Source organism: Ochotona princeps, chromosome 21, assembly GCF_030435755.1.
Source record: "Ochotona princeps isolate mOchPri1 chromosome 21, mOchPri1.hap1, whole genome shotgun sequence".
In the NCBI taxonomy this organism is placed as follows: Eukaryota; Metazoa; Chordata; class Mammalia; order Lagomorpha; family Ochotonidae; genus Ochotona; species Ochotona princeps.
Window position 1 is genome coordinate 25507770 of NC_080852.1, and position 15880 is coordinate 25523649.

Below are 15880 nucleotides of genomic sequence, written 5' to 3' on the forward strand. Positions count from 1 at the left end.
TTCATCAATTCCTGATACTCTTGACATAAACCACAGTTTCATATCTTTCACCTTACATTTTATCATTAATTTTGTGATATTTGTTTTTATTCTCTTTGTATTTATTATACTGAGCTCACTTTTAATCTTTGTGACTTTTACTATTTTTATGAGACTTTTAATACCTAAATAAATTTGTTCTTTCACTATTTTTGAAGATTTTTAAATCTAATTTTAATTTGTTATAATTGATAATAAAGGGGCTTTCTTCTGTAGTTTGCCCTGGGTTTTCTCATTTTAAAATGGTCTTTACAGAAACTTTTGAACTACATGGTATATACTTTCACTTGTACCCTTATTTCTCTTATGGGTTACTATTAGGTTAGGTACTTAGTGAAACAGTTAACATGTCATTGAGACATCCATATTTCATATCATACTGTCTGGGTTTAAGTTCCAGTTCAATTTCTGAGTCTAGCTTTTTCCTAATGTACATCCTAGGAGGTAGCAGATTATGGTTCAAATACTTTGGTCCCTTTTATCCATCCGGGAGACTCAGATTGAGTTCTGGATTCCTGTATTTGGCTGGCTCATCCTGACCTACTGCAGGCATTTGAAGGGTAAACCAAGTGCTGGCAAATCTGTTTCTCTACTTTCCAATTAAATGAAAGTAAATAAAAATTAAGGAAGAAAATGTCCAAATTTTTACCAATAGAAATATTCATGGTTTCTAATCTAATTTGTACTATGTTGCCAGTTATAAGAAATATAATAACAGCAAGAAAAACTAAATGTTGACTCACAAGAATATTTTTTAAATAATATACTCTGTATAGCTTGTGGTAGTACTTCTACTCATGGCATTATTTTTATTATTGCTTTAAAACAAAGATTTATTTACTTGAAAGACAGAGTTACAGAGTAAAAAAGAAAGAATATAAACATATTTTCCAACTGTTGGTTCACTGTCCAAGTGCCCATGACAGTTAGGACTGCTCTAAGTTAAAACAAGGATCCAGGAGTTTCTTCTGGGTCTCTCACATGGTTTCAAGGGGCCCAAAACTGTGACTATGTTTTTTGTTTTCCCAGGTGAATTAGCAGGCAGCTGAATTGGAAGTGGAGCATCTAGGATATGAACTGGCACTCATGTGGGATGCCAGCATCACAGGTAGTCACTTCACCCACTACATTATAATGTCAGCTCATATTGTTGCTTTTTGAAATACAGGTTAAGCAAAAGGTTAACTTCAAAAGTAAAATGATAGCTACTAGTCTTCTGTTTTTCCAAGATATGTGACTAACTTGCTTAGTCACTTAACTGCAATGCCATCTCTCCAAAGATGATGAAAATTATTTAGAGCAAGACAGCCCTTAACAAAAGTATGCTGGTGCTGGTTGGAATTACTATTGAAAGGAAATGTCAGTTAATGTAAGCATCATGAAGTAGTTAAGAAATTGGAGGTGAAATTTACAGGATTTTTAGTACGGGTATAAAAATGGAACTTATGGCTGCCATTGTGGTGTAGCAGATGTAAAGTTATCTGCAATGCTGGCACCTGATGTCGGGGACAGTTTCCCACTCACCCAATTTCCTATTCAGCTCATTAATGGCCTGGGAAAAGCAACAGGATGGTTCAAGTGTTCGAGTCCTTGCCATCCATATTGGACAGATCTGGAAGAAGCCCATGGTTCTTGGTTTCAGCCTGGACCACCCTGGTTATTGCAGCTGTCTGGAGAGAACCAACAGATGAAAGATATTGCTTACTGTGTCTCTCCATCTGTCTTTGTAACTCTTTCAAATAAATAAATACAACTTTTTAAAAGTGGAACTTAACTTTAGTCAAAGGTCTCTAGGGAAAAAATTAAATTTATATTGCAGGCAGCGTGACTTGTTTTCTTTTCATTTCCTAAAGATTTACTTATTTGAAAGGCAGAGTGACAGAGATCTCCTATCTGCTGCTTCACTTCCCAGCCAGGGCTGTTCCAATCTAAAGTCAGGACCCAGGAAATATATCTGGGTCTCTCATATAGGTGAGAAGTTCCCAAGTTCTTGTGTCATCATTTGCTGTTTTTTCAGCACAATAACAGAGAGCTAAATTAGAAAAGAATAGCCAATATCTGAAGTGGTACTAAAAGATATGTGTTGTTTGTGTTTCAAGTGGCAGCTTGACCCACTCAATCTAAAAGGCCAGCCCTGGCATACCTCATTTTAACTACCAGTCCTCTAATCAATTTCTCCATTTCCTTTATAATTGATGCACTAGTTAATAGACTTTCTGCTTTTTCCTCTTAAAATTACCTCATTTCTCAAGTAAGCTAACAAAGTTATTATATGAAAGTAGCACAACTTATTAAGATTCTATGTTTTTAACTCTGAGTAACTATTCTTTCATATCACTGTGGCAGAACAACAGAAGAGAAAAAGAAGCAGATGGGTTTCCTATTGTGAGGCAGAAAATACTTGGGACCACATGTGCCATTAACAAGATCTAAGTTAGGGTCTCTTGCTGTGAGCCTCACACTCTTATATCAACAAAAGGCACCCTGGACTCAATTTCTTTATTCTGGATCATTACTTAATGAATTCTCTTTTGCAGCATACTAATAAACCAATTAAATACTGAGGCTAGAGAGAGTGGACACTAGAAGTCAAAATAGAGCAGTTCCATGGGTATAGACCTACTTTGAATTTTCCTTCTATGCCCTCAGGAGACATTTGGTAGATATTCAAACAATGCAGTATGTCTGAGCACCAATAATGGAAACAGAAGATAATGGTCCCATGAGAAACTAGAAAGGCCTAGAGTATGACAGAAGGAAACTTGAGCAACTTCCTTAGCTGACTTATAAATGCGAAGTATTGTTTTCTTTTTAAGACCTGAATTTTCTTTCTTCTATACCAAAAGGAGGGTGGTTCACTCTCATTTATGTCCCTGGAGACAGACCTGCATAACTCAATCTAACTGTGTGGAGTTGTGGCCCAGTAACCCAATTTCAACCCCTCCTAGCCACAGTCTGGGAGCAGTCTGCCCTCCTAAGGACTTAGCAGGAGCTAAGTCCATTCATACTCTTCAAAGCAGGCCCACTAACCTCTGCCTGGCTTTGGATCTTCAAGTGGTACTATAACTTGGCTGTAGCTACTGTCAGGCACAATCTTGGAGCAGCACCAGTTGCCCGTGGATTCAAGGGAGATAGTTGTGTGTGTCCTAAGACTCAGGCCTGCAGATCCTGGCACAGGCTTATAGACCCTGACATAATTCTATGGCTTTGTATCAGTACCATTCAGCCAAAGTCTGCTCAGGGATTCACCCAGTGACCTAGCAGGAACCCTGTCAGGGATCCAATGGGAACCACACCCAACTACCCATTTATAGAACAAACCATGTACCTTAATCCAAGTACCTACTATCAAGGTCCTAGAGACAGTTCAATATGTCTAGGGACCAGAACAATCCACACCTGTCCTAATTCCTGGTAATAGGCCCACTAAACACAGATCTGTGAACTCAACTGAAATTATGTGGCCTCATTCTAATCTCATTGAATTGTGATTAGAATCAGTCCAAAGGCACGAAGGGAGAAAGTGTTTATCAAAACTGGTCTATGAAGACTAGAAGAAGTGCTTGTATCTTCAAAGTAACAGACATTAGCATAAACTACATAGGTCATGAAGAATCACAAAGCATGACATCACCAAAGGAAACTAATATAACATTAATGAATGATCTTCCAAAATGGAGATTTGCAAATTATTTCACAAAGAACTTCAAATAATCATTTTAAAGAAGTTCAATGAGTGCAAGAGAAAATAGATAACTAAACAAAAGCAGGAAAACAAAATGAAATGTTTAATATAGAAAACATAAAATGAATGACAAAGACGTCTTGGAATTAATAAACACAACAGGAGAAGTAAAAAAAAAATTAACAGAAAGTTTCAATGTTATATTTGTGCATGCAGAGCCAAAACCAGCAAGTTAAAAAACATGATGCTTAAAGTAAGACAGGAAACAGAAAGCACACAAGGCTTATGCGTCACCAAAAAACAAAATAAAATAAAATCACATGCTTTGTTTCAAAGGAGAAGAAAAAGAATAATGGATGAAAACTTTCCAAAAGAGATTAGGACATCCAGATTCCTAAGTTCAAATGGTGTCAGGCATGAACACTACCTTGAGACCTATTGAAATAAAACTGTAAAAGTCAGTAGCCAGGAGAGAATTTTGAAAGCAGTAAAAAATAAGAAAGTCATCGTATGCAAGTGAAACCCCATGAGGCTATCAACAGGCTTCTCAGCAACAAATTCCAAGACAGGAAGTGAGATGATAAATGTAAAGTGGTAAAAGAAAAAAAAAACCCGATCACATGAACGCTACAACCAAGCAAAGCTCTTCTTCCAAGAGGAAGAAGAGATGAAAACATTGACAAACAAAAGCTGATAGAGTTTATCACCACCAGGTTTGTCTTAATAAGATGACATGCTAAAGAGTATTATTTAAATTGAAATGAAAAGATATATGAAACAGTAACATGAAAGCATTTGGAAAACAGAAAACTGGCAAAGGTAAGCATGCAGTCAAATTCAGAATTCCCCATCACAAATTCAGTAATGAGGGCCCAGCATGGTGGCCTAGCGGCTAAAGTCCTCGCCTTGAATGCCCTGGGATCCCATATGGGCGCAGGTTCTAATTTCAGCAGCTCTACTTCCCATCCAGCTCCCGCTTGTGGCCTGGGAAAGCAGTCGAGGACGGCCCAAAGCCCTGGGACCCTGCACCCATGTGGGAGACCTGGAGGAAGTTCCTGGCTCCTGGCTTTGGATCGGCACAGCACCAGTTGTTGTGCTCACTTGGGGAGTGAAGCATCGGACGGAAGATCTTCCTCTCTGTCTCTCCTCCTCTCTGTATATCTGACTTTGTAATAAAAATAGATAAATCTTTTTAAAAATTCAGTAATGCTAGTATATAAAGCACAAAGAAATGGAATGATTCTTAGAAGTATGCAAACTTCTGAGACTGAATTCTGAAGAACAGAAAATTAGTACAGATCAATACTGAGCAAGGAAATTGAAATAACAATGAAAAACAACCCAATAAAGAAAATCTCAGGATCAGAAGACTTTACAGGTGAAATTTACTATTTTAAGAATTAATGCCAATTCTTCTCAAGCCTTTTTGAAATACAAAGAGGACGAAACACTTCTAAACTCATTTTATGGGGCCAGCCTTATCTGACAGTAAAACTAGGTAAAGGATACTATCCAAAAAGAAAATTACAGACGAATATTACTGATGAACACACATGCAAAACTAAACTGAACAGTATAATACAAAACCAAATCCAAACATATGAAAACAATCAAAACACAATAAAACGGATTTATCTTTGTGAACTAAGAATAAAAACCAATAAAAGTGATACAAATGAACAGAATCAAGGATAAAAATCATATGATCATTTCATGTGCAGCAAAATTTTTTGAGAAAATTCTGCATAATAAAAATTCCCAACAAATTAAGAACAGAAGAAATGTACCTTAACAAAATCAAAGTCATATATGCAATGGTAATAGTTAATATCATATTTGATGGTGAAAAGTTGAAAGATTTTCCTTTAAGATCAACAAGAACACAACATTTTGGCCCACCTTCCCCCACTTCTGTTCAAATAGCAATGGAAGCCCTAACACAAATTGAAAAGAAAACAAAAAATAAATAACCAAATAAGAAGGAAAACAGGTTAAATTGTCTATACTTGCCAACAACATGATCTCACATACAGAAAACCTAAATGAGTCCATCAAATATCTGTTAGGAATAATAAAACAATTCAGAAAAGTTGTGAGAGACAAAATAAACATACAAAAATCAGTTGCATTTCTATACCAATGATAAACTATCTGTTCATTTGTATCACATTTATTGGTTTTTATTCTTAGTTCACAAAGATAAATCCTTTTGTGCTGATATGAGTTTAAATGATTAATCCTGGAAGAATCCCACACTGTACACAAAATCAATTTTACAAATATGAATTTTGGAGCCTCTTTTAAAAAATTATTTATTTACTCTCATTTTATTTTAAAGCCAGAGAGAGACAGGATGTTCCATCCACTGGTTCACTCTCTCTGAAAGATTGCAACAGCCAAGGTCAGGCCAGACTGAAGCCAGGAGCCTATAGTTCAACCCAGGTCTCCCTCATGGGAGATACACATTATCAAAAAACTAAAATTGAAAACCAGGAAATAAACCCTGGCATTATAAAATGGGATACAGGCTTCACAAATGATATCTTAATCAATATGCCAAATGGTCATCTTTGGGATTTTGAGAATCTGTTAACATTTTCAAGTGGAAAAACTATCCAACATTTAAATCCCATCATTCTTCAAAAAAATTCTAAAAAATCTACTATATTCTTTACAATCCTCATTTTCTTTGGCTTTAAGAACTGAAATATTATGCACAGGTAACAGGAACGAGCCAAGATAAAGCTATACACAGATGCCACTTCTTGCAAAGTGACATACTGGTACTGAAGGCTGTTGTTTTAGAAGCAAGCAGGTCCATTAAGCCTGACAATGTGATTCAGGAGGGTGCTGTACAAATCTCTGCAATGAGAATTTGCACTAGACAAGGAACATTTTATGCAAAGAGATACAGTTCTAGAATGTTATCCATAACCTGCTTGTCCTTGGAAGAGATATAATAAAGTAAGATGATGATGAGTGAGAAAGGCAAAGGAAGAAGCAGGCTTCACCACCCATCAACAACAAGAGTTCATGGAGAAAATAAATTTGCTTTTCAAGATTCCATTGTAAAAAAGATTCTCATCTTACAAAGCATATAACTTCAAACATAACTGACCTGAAGGCAAAACAGATTATGAAGAGTTTGGGCCTTGTTTTGAAATTAACCAAATGTGATTGATTAGACAGAGGTCCAAATTAAGTTTAACTGTGAACTATGTTCATTTCATGTCTGAGTCAAGAACAACAGATAAATGCCAAAAAAAAAACCTCCACACAATATTATGGTGAAGCTCTGTTAATACAAGGAATGATAGCATTTAATACAGGAAAACTACCTTGAATTAATACTAAAAACGGCAGATTTTTAAAAAAGTCTCAGAAGTATCCTTCTTTTACAAATTCACTAAACTTTGCACTGATTTAAATTTGTTTAAATTTAATTTTACTTGAAAGGTAGAGACAGTTACAGAGTTCCATCTGTTTGTTTATTCCCCAAATGCCTGCAATAGCTAGGGTTGGGCTGGCTGAAGCCTGGAGTCCAGAATTCAATTGGAGTTTTTCACATGGATGTCAGGGACTCCAACTACTTGGGCAATCATCTGCTGTCTTCTCAGGGTGGGAATCAGCAGGGTGCTGGAAGCGAAGTGGAGGAAGAACTCAAACCCAGATGCGTAATATAGGATCAGACAAGACCGAGTGGCATCTTAATCACTGTGCCAAACATCTGCCTTCAATCAATTAAAAAAATAGTATCATTTGTAGCTGTTCCTGTAAGTAAAGGTGGATTATATGCCTAAAGTCCATGTTTTCTTTTCCTTATTCTATTTCTTCCTATTGCTTAACAAAAATTAGGAGGAGATGGACTGCTTCTAAAAAGACAGATCCTTTGGCCAAGAACACAAAAATAATGCCAGGCTTGGTTGCATATGATTTATAGATAAGTGGCAGAGAAGTAGAGTGAGATCTCAGCCTCTCAGAAAAACTGGCCCTTCTTCAAGCATAAGGCAACACATGTGATCATTTATTGCAGCAATCTGCATCACTTGTCTGGCGGGCCAGTATTAAACACAGAAGACTATTTTACACCCAAGACACAAGAGAAATCATACTGTTAGCTCTTCTGCAATACATAGCAAGGCCAGTTACTTATATAGAAGAAGGGAAATGTGTACTGCCAGATTTTGACAGAATAAAAAGTCCCAAATTCAGCTGTTTCAGAATGACCTGGGAAGCTTGTGAAAGTCTGATCTAAGGTTTAGACTACAAGCTTTCCATATCTTCTATCAACATCCCTGCATTAAAAAAAAAATCCTTATCCTACATCCAGGTGATTCTATGTCTATAAAGCATGAAAAGTGCTGAAGATTATTAATAGTCCTGATTTGCATTACTCACGTGTAAACCTTAAGAACAAAGTCCTTTTCTTCCTTTAGTTCTGTGAGTGATTGTAGGACATCCAAGATGCTTAGGACCGCACAGCCATATGGTCGCCTGTAGTGCAGGTGAGCAGGGCCCTTCTTTGAATCATTCAGGAGCATCCGGCCTTGGGCACAGCAGAGAACACCAGTAAGACTGAGAACTCCACGCTTCTCTCCAGAACTTCCTGATTGTCATCCATGGAAGCCAGAGCTAGAGGCACCTAAGAGTTCATCTAAGATGGAAGGCTAATGAGCTGAGGGAGTCATTCAAGGATATTCACATGGAGGAACAACAAACAGGCCTCTAGTAATGGCTGTTCTCCTGTATCACATGCCATGAATCATGCTTTCAAAATAGATTTAAAATTGTCAGGCACATTAAGGATACAAAAATTAGTATTTTCAGGGCCAGGTATAAACTATGTGTATACAGAAAAGGAGGACGTTGTGTTTTCCCACTCAAACTCTGCCACCAAAGGCAGTCCTAAACCAACATACAAAGGAGAACAGGCTAAGGGAGTAGATGCCTGATTATTTTTTCTGCTTACCAAGGTTCTACCTAGGGGCAGGAAGACTTGAAAATACTGGAACCCCAACAAATGCTTTATTAAGCACAGCAAAATAGATGGTTTGTTGGAAAAGGATCAAAACATTATTTGACAAAAATGTACATGATATACCAGAACAAAAACCTATGAAGGAAGACTTGGTTAGTCACAGTCCTGAAAGTTACGACATAAACTTGAAATAAGGCTGGGCAAACAAATTGAAGAACAGTAGCAAAAGCCAGCTTTTCTTTCATTTGGTTTGGAATTGAGATGCCATCCACCTTCTGGGGTGATGACAGTAACTTAAATCTTGTGGAAAAGCATCTAGATACATAATTTTAGACACAAAGGACAGCAAAGGGAATTCTCCACTTGTCAAGTTGGCACTCCTGGCAATCTGCTATAAGATATTTGAGGAGGAAGACAGGTAAAGAAACAAGTCACTGTGCTGAAGGGACTGTCAAAGAGCAGTTTACTTAAAAGGAGTAGGTGCCAAACCAAGTAGGCAACAGAAGATTTCAAGTGAGAAAAAGTGCACTGATTTATATCAACCCTTGACACTGCAGCAGTTGAGCTTAAAGGCAGATAAACTGGACTCTAATCTGGCGACCTGAAATAACAGGTCAGAACTGGGAAAAGACATAGCTCATGCATAGAAGATATCTCAAGTTAGGCTTAGTAACACGGATATATAAAGTGAACAGTACCTATTCGGATCACATGGGCAACTATATATAAATCTCTCTTCAGATCTTTGCTGCTCAAATCCTAAGAAGAGAAAAAAAAAAGTAAGTTTAGATGAGGAATACACACAGAACATAATGAAAAGTTCACTTTGAATGTTACAGTGATCTGCTTTAGAGTATGTTAGCTTTAGGTAGTGGAAAACAGATTACAATACACTAGAGTTTAGTATTTATTAGATCCTTGCAGCAAAAGCTTGTATAACTTATATGTCACTGGAAGATTAATTTATTAACAGTATTTTTCCCAATCTCATTTAGAGCACCTAAAAATCAAAATCTATGGAAGTTCTTACATTAAAAATCTTCATGATTTTGCCTCAACCCATGTTTATCTTATGTAAAAACATTCTGTACCAAGAAAGTATATGTTCACTACAGAAAAAACAAAACAAAAGATCATTAATGGCTGAAATTTTGAAATTTTATTCTCTACTAATTTTACAGGTATTCCACACTGACTTACTCCCTTTAGCAGAGAACAATTTTGCAGTAAATCTTTTATAATTTGATCTACATTTTAACTTCAGATATTTATCATTTGCATTAAGTTATAAAGTTGAAAATAATTTTATTTGACTTTTTTTTAGGATTTATTTTTGTTTTTATTGGAAAGTCAGATATACAGAGAGAGGAAGAGAGACAGAGAGGAAGATCTTCTATTCACTGATTCACTCCCATGCAGCCACAAAGTCCTTAAGGTTTTAATTTTTATGCGCTGTTGTAATTGGCACTAAGGTAAACAAGCAAGTTACACAACTGAAGGGAGCGCTGACTTTCAGGTCTCGTGCTTTGTTTGTCTTACTCTAGTCCCAACCTTGCCTGATGGCTCTAAACATAGGAAAGAAGATGTTAAAAAGTTCTATGCAACGGCAAAGCTGAAGCTTTCAGATTCTAGATGGTTACAATATTTTGCCAAGTTCTTAAAATGACACATACTCCTATGGGTTGCAAAATAATTTAACAGAAATTGGTGTTTTTGGAATCACCAATATATATTTTTACATGAAAACTTTTTATATTGAAAAAGGATGTTTCTAGCTCTATTTCATTAACTTTAAAATGAAATTCTCAAAATAGCACAATATTGATAGTTACTCTAATGAGTGCTAAATAACAAATGCAAATTTTAAAAGATTATCACTTTTATTCCTTTTTGAAGTTGAAATGTATTTATTACTGATAAGCACAAAAATGTTTGACACATTTAAAAGTGAAATGGTAAGTTTTACACAGTAGATTGCATTATTCTAAACTCCAAAATTTCTAGACAATTCAAGCCAGTTACTAAAGATGACCAAATACTTATCAGATGGGCTGACACAAGAATTAGGCATTATTGCCTTGGCTCTGGCTCACTGAATAAAAGGAAGGCGTCTCAAGTATAATGTATGGTATGTCTTATGTAGCTGGGTGGGAGTTCTTTTTGACCACTGTGTACATGGTACTCATAATTTTCACTAGCATGTATTAGAGGTCAGTGAAAATAAGATAGCTATCTTGTTAAATAAAAATGCATGCTTAAACCTAGTTCTCATAGGGCTATTAAAATCGTACTCTTTACTCTTTAAGACTAAGTGTCAAGCATAGTTATTTATATTCAAATACAAAACATGCTAAAACCAAGATGGGGGAAGGGTAAGGTACCCAGCATTTATATATTGAGCCAGGTGTGGGTCTTGACTTCATGGCATGAATTAAACTTGCTCACTGGATGAAACTTTCCAATCCTCTATAATTAGAGAGCTAGTCACCAACTATATTGCAGTGGAGAGGAGAGTCAGGGGCAGTGTCTTAGGGCCTAGGATCTTTGACTTACTCATATTCCATATGAAAGATGGAAAGACTATTTTACTTCTTTGTGCCCAGGCCATTTTTTTCCATACAGATAAAGGGATTTATAAATATAAAATACAGCAAATTTATTCTCTTAAGTTTCAGATAGGGAGAAATATTTTAATATGTGATGTTATCACAGTAATACGTTCAATTGTGAATTGCAAGAAATGAAATACTTAAGAATTTATAAGAGTATAAACAAAGATAAAAAAATGTAAAGTCAACTAATTCACTGAAGATAGCAGAAATTAATTCTCTGAACTGATCACTCATAGTAGCAAACAAGTATTCATTTATTTAGATAATAAATCATTTATGAGATCTCAGTATTTGCCAAGCATTATATGCAAGGTGTTGGAATATCTAGTGATGAGAAAATTCACACAGACATTTTCAGACACTTGTGAGCACAGTCATCATTAATTGTGGAAGTCACAAAAATCCTCATTGTATTGGAACTCATGTAAGTATGAAACATTCCCTTTAAAAAAAGATTTATTTAGATAGAATGTAACCACAGGAAAAATAAAAAAGTCAGCTTCACAAGCAACAAGGTTGTACCATAGATTCCATAAGTTTATTATGACTCTGATGTCTGCTGAATAACTCTGAGAAGTGCTCCGTCTGTATGTTTCCCTTTCCCTGTCACTAAGTTGAGCTAACAATCCGCATTGGCCACTGTTGTGGCTGCATTTTCTTGCACTACTGTAGCATATTTTCCAGACAGGAAAATTCTTTTAACTCTCAAAAGATCTTAGTCTTTATATAATGACAAAACAAGTTTCACCAAAAGTATTTCACATAGCTTTAAAAAAAAAAAAAACATGAAAACCCTGGATATCATCTTTTTAAAAATATTTGTACGCTTTGTAAAAATTCCTCAGGAGCTTCGGCTATATTGCAAAGAACCCTGAGAGAAGCACATTGAGTGTAGAACAGGTATGCAGGGGGACAAAAGCATACCATGTTATGGGTTTCTCCGACTTCTAATGTTGGAGCTACAACTTTGGCCTCTTGGCTCATACAGACAATTGAAATGCTAAATAAAAATTTTTATGTATTGTAATTATGTTAGAATGCCATTATTTACTGTAGTTTTCAAGAAATGAGGACTGCACTCATATTCAAGGACACAAGGATAGTAAATACACAATTCTGCTCGCACAAACCTAAAGAACAAGTCATCAACAATTTCTCTTGCTTTTTTTTTTTACTTTTTTTAAATTAATTATTATGCATTATGTGACAGTTTCATATGTGCGTGGAGCAGGGGGGCACTCCAGGGTGGAGCAGGTGGCAAGGAGAAAGCCTGGATCCCAATTCCTCTTGCTTTATCAGATAATTTCAGAGCATCAGGATCCAGGAAAACTGTCTATAGTTACTGAGACATTTTATTCTAGACGAATGGGTATCTCATCTCTTTCTAATTGTTTCAGAAAGGAGGACTCAAGGAATGGCCTCAGAGTTCAGGTGTTTTCACCTCAGAAGCTCTAACCTAAGGCCCCAGTTGTTATTTTTTGATTAGATGGCATTTGACCTTTCCAGGCTAAACTCTATTACTGCCCTTCATCATCTTCACAGATCTGCTTTTCCTATGTTTTCTTCTTGCAATAACTCTTAAGTATTGAATTGTAAGCTCACAGATGGACAAAACATTATTTTAACAGTTTTATAAGTATTTCTGTACCTCTGGAGCATTTTCACTAAGCACTATTCCTGTGAAAATAATGTCTAATTTTGCAGTAATATTTTGTAATGTTTTTGAAATACAAAGTTGTAGTAAATTAACTAAAAAGCAAAATGAGCAAGTGCTGTTTTATTTTTCAGAGAAAGTAAACACATCAGATTTCCAATTAAGTATTATCTGCATCTAAATAACACACTTTATGCTCTAAGGTACTCGCTATTACCAGTCAGTTACATACGACATGCAGTCAGTGGCAATGTCAGACTATTATCTCCTAAACTCAGCAGATTTTGTTGTGTCTTGGTTATCATCAATACAGAACTAAGAATCTATGCTAGTCAAAACTTGTTAAACTTGTGACACACCAAGGAGAGAAAAAGGTAGGTGGGATAGGGAAAGACTGATTGACAAGTACTAGGTTATACCTAGATAGGAGTAGGAAGTTCTGGGATTCTATGACAGAAGGGTGAACACAGCTCATATTAATGTACTATTTATTTACCTATAAAAAAGAAGACAGATTTTGGATGTTTTTATTATAAAGAAGCATTAAATGGTTGATTCGATAAATATATTACCCAGATTTAACATTACACAGTGCATACATCCTCCAAAACATCACATAGTACACAATAAACACAATTTTTACTTCTTAAAATTTTTAAGTAAAGGTTTTAATAATTAAAATTGTGACACAGTCTTGTCTCCTCCTTCATAAAACTCTAATAAATAAAGCTGAATAGTCTCCTTGTTGCAAACAAATATCTGAGTCAACTTGGGAGTATACATGAGGTAATGTGGCATTATGAAGTTTTGCATGTTTCAGTAAGTAGATCACCAAGTCTTTCCTAAATTAATGAGGCCATGAACAATAGGAAGACTACTCAGAAAAATCTAAAGTCCGTATCATAGCCAAAAAAAAAAAAAAAAAAAAAAAGACCATCTGTTGGGCTGGTATTTGAAAGAGGACTATTGAGTTTCTCCTTTTATGGAATTACTGACAGTTGGCTAGACTGTAAATCTGGATGTCTTCGAGATAAAACTACACTTACACAACAAAGAAATTCCCAGTGGCCTTGGATAGGAATAGTAAGAAAGATGTTTGTCATATTTTGTCTATTATTTGAAAAAGATTATATAACCTTATTAGTAAAAGCTACTTGATTATATTTCTTTAATATGAAATCATTTAAAAATTGTGGCTAATTTCAAGTTTCTATGTCTTTAAAACCTGATAGAAACATAAATTAAGTCCCATTCTTTCTCTATGTTGAAAATAATACATTCTTGTTTCCAGGGTAATACTATACACATAACAGGCCCCTGGTTAGAGTCAACAGCAAAGAAGGGAAAGATAATTTACACATACTGTAAAAAGGGCACACATTCGTTCTATCTTCTCCGGGTTCCTTGGCCCACCATTCTTGTTGAGTCTCACCAGAAACCGCTCACTGAAATATGGAAAGAGAGACAGAAATGTAAGGAATTATATGCTCCTGAATAAATAAAAGGGCATATGTAGAGAAACCCTAAATACTTAGAGAGCAGCTTGCAGTGACAGGCAAGGCCGAAAACACATGGCAGGACACTTTTTGCTTTGTACCATCCAACATAAAATGAACACTTTAAATTGCCTTATAGGTGCTGTTTACTTGTTGGTTGTGGCTGTGTGTCTTACCTTTTGGAAAATGCGTGTTGCTTCCTGAAGGCAGCAGTGGGGACTATGACTATGTCTTTTGTTTTTCCCAAATATCCACTAAGTGCCTGGTATGATGTTAAATTTATAGCAAGTATATATATCCTTTGATGTGAGCACTCAGAGTATCATAAAAATATTTAACATACTAGATCCAAAGAATCATCATGACCCAATTTACATCATTTAATGCAACTACTGAGAATCATTTTGGGGCTAAGAAAAAAATGCTACAGGGGCTTATATAAAATTTTGGAAAAAATTCAAAGACAACATATAACAGCTAAAGCATCAATGAAAATTCAAATAATATAGATGCTTGTAACATTTGGAGAAATATTTCCTTGCACCCCTCACCTTCTTATTCTCATACCTATCTCTTCAGCCTAAGATTTCAATTATCAATCATAAAAACTGTTTATAATTCTTTTTCTAAAAATAAATAATTTAAAATTGTAATTATTATTTTCCATGATTCAGTTTTGTAGGTAAAGGGATTCCCCCTTTCCCTCTTCCTTCCTCATTTTCCCTCCCACCATTTTCCCTCACATTATTACTGTTGCAAGTTTAACATTCTGCTATTTAAGTGTATCGTGGCATTGTAGCTATAGGCAATGGCAGAAAATCTAGTATCTAATTGCCTAGGTATATTTAACAGTTAATTAGGAGTTCTCCTTTTATTCTGGAGTAGAGATGCATATTGCAATGTCTCTAAGTTTCCTGTTATACTAGTCTCTATTAAAGACTAGTATATGAGAATATATATATATATATGTATATACACACTTGTTTACCAATATCAATTTGTTTTCCATTTTGCATGAAGGTTGCCTTATATCAGAGAGAATATATGGTATTTGTGCTTTTGGGACTGGATTACTTCACTGAGCATAAAGGTTTACAATTGGGACCACTTTGTAACTGTATGTAATTCTAAAAAATATTTCATTTTCCTTATGCTTTGATGTATATGCGCAACGAATCTATGGAGTATCAGTAAAAGAACTGACATTAAAATATTACACTGGAGTTACAAACTGTAATGTCAACTGCATGACTGGGGAGTTTGTCCTGTATTCGTTTGTTTCATTAGCCAACAAAGAATTATCAAATCCCGTATGCTACACATGGAAATGCAAATATGAACAAGACACACATGAATCTGCAAGGTACCTTGCCTTCATGGAGCTTAAGGTATCTGGAGATTAATCTCAAAATATTT

General features: G+C 35.5%; 1 protein-coding gene across 8 annotated transcripts in view; it reads right to left on the reverse strand.

Annotated features, from left to right (window-relative positions):
- The window catches only part of DOCK3 (dedicator of cytokinesis 3), a 279756-nt gene that overhangs the window by 115324 nt on the left and 148552 nt on the right, over window positions 1-15880 (reverse strand). For all 8 annotated transcript variants that reach the window (XR_009247405.1, XM_058679068.1, XM_058679069.1 and 5 more), the window contains exons 10-12: window positions 14332-14413; window positions 9401-9461; window positions 8123-8270 (exon numbers count right to left, since the gene is read on the reverse strand). Coding sequence is in view for 7 of the 8 variants with exons in the window: in XM_058679068.1 (XP_058535051.1) it covers window positions 8123-8270; window positions 9401-9461; window positions 14332-14413 (291 nt within the window). In the remaining variant the exon portion in view is untranslated. The remainder of the gene's footprint in view (window positions 1-8122; window positions 8271-9400; window positions 9462-14331; window positions 14414-15880) is intronic.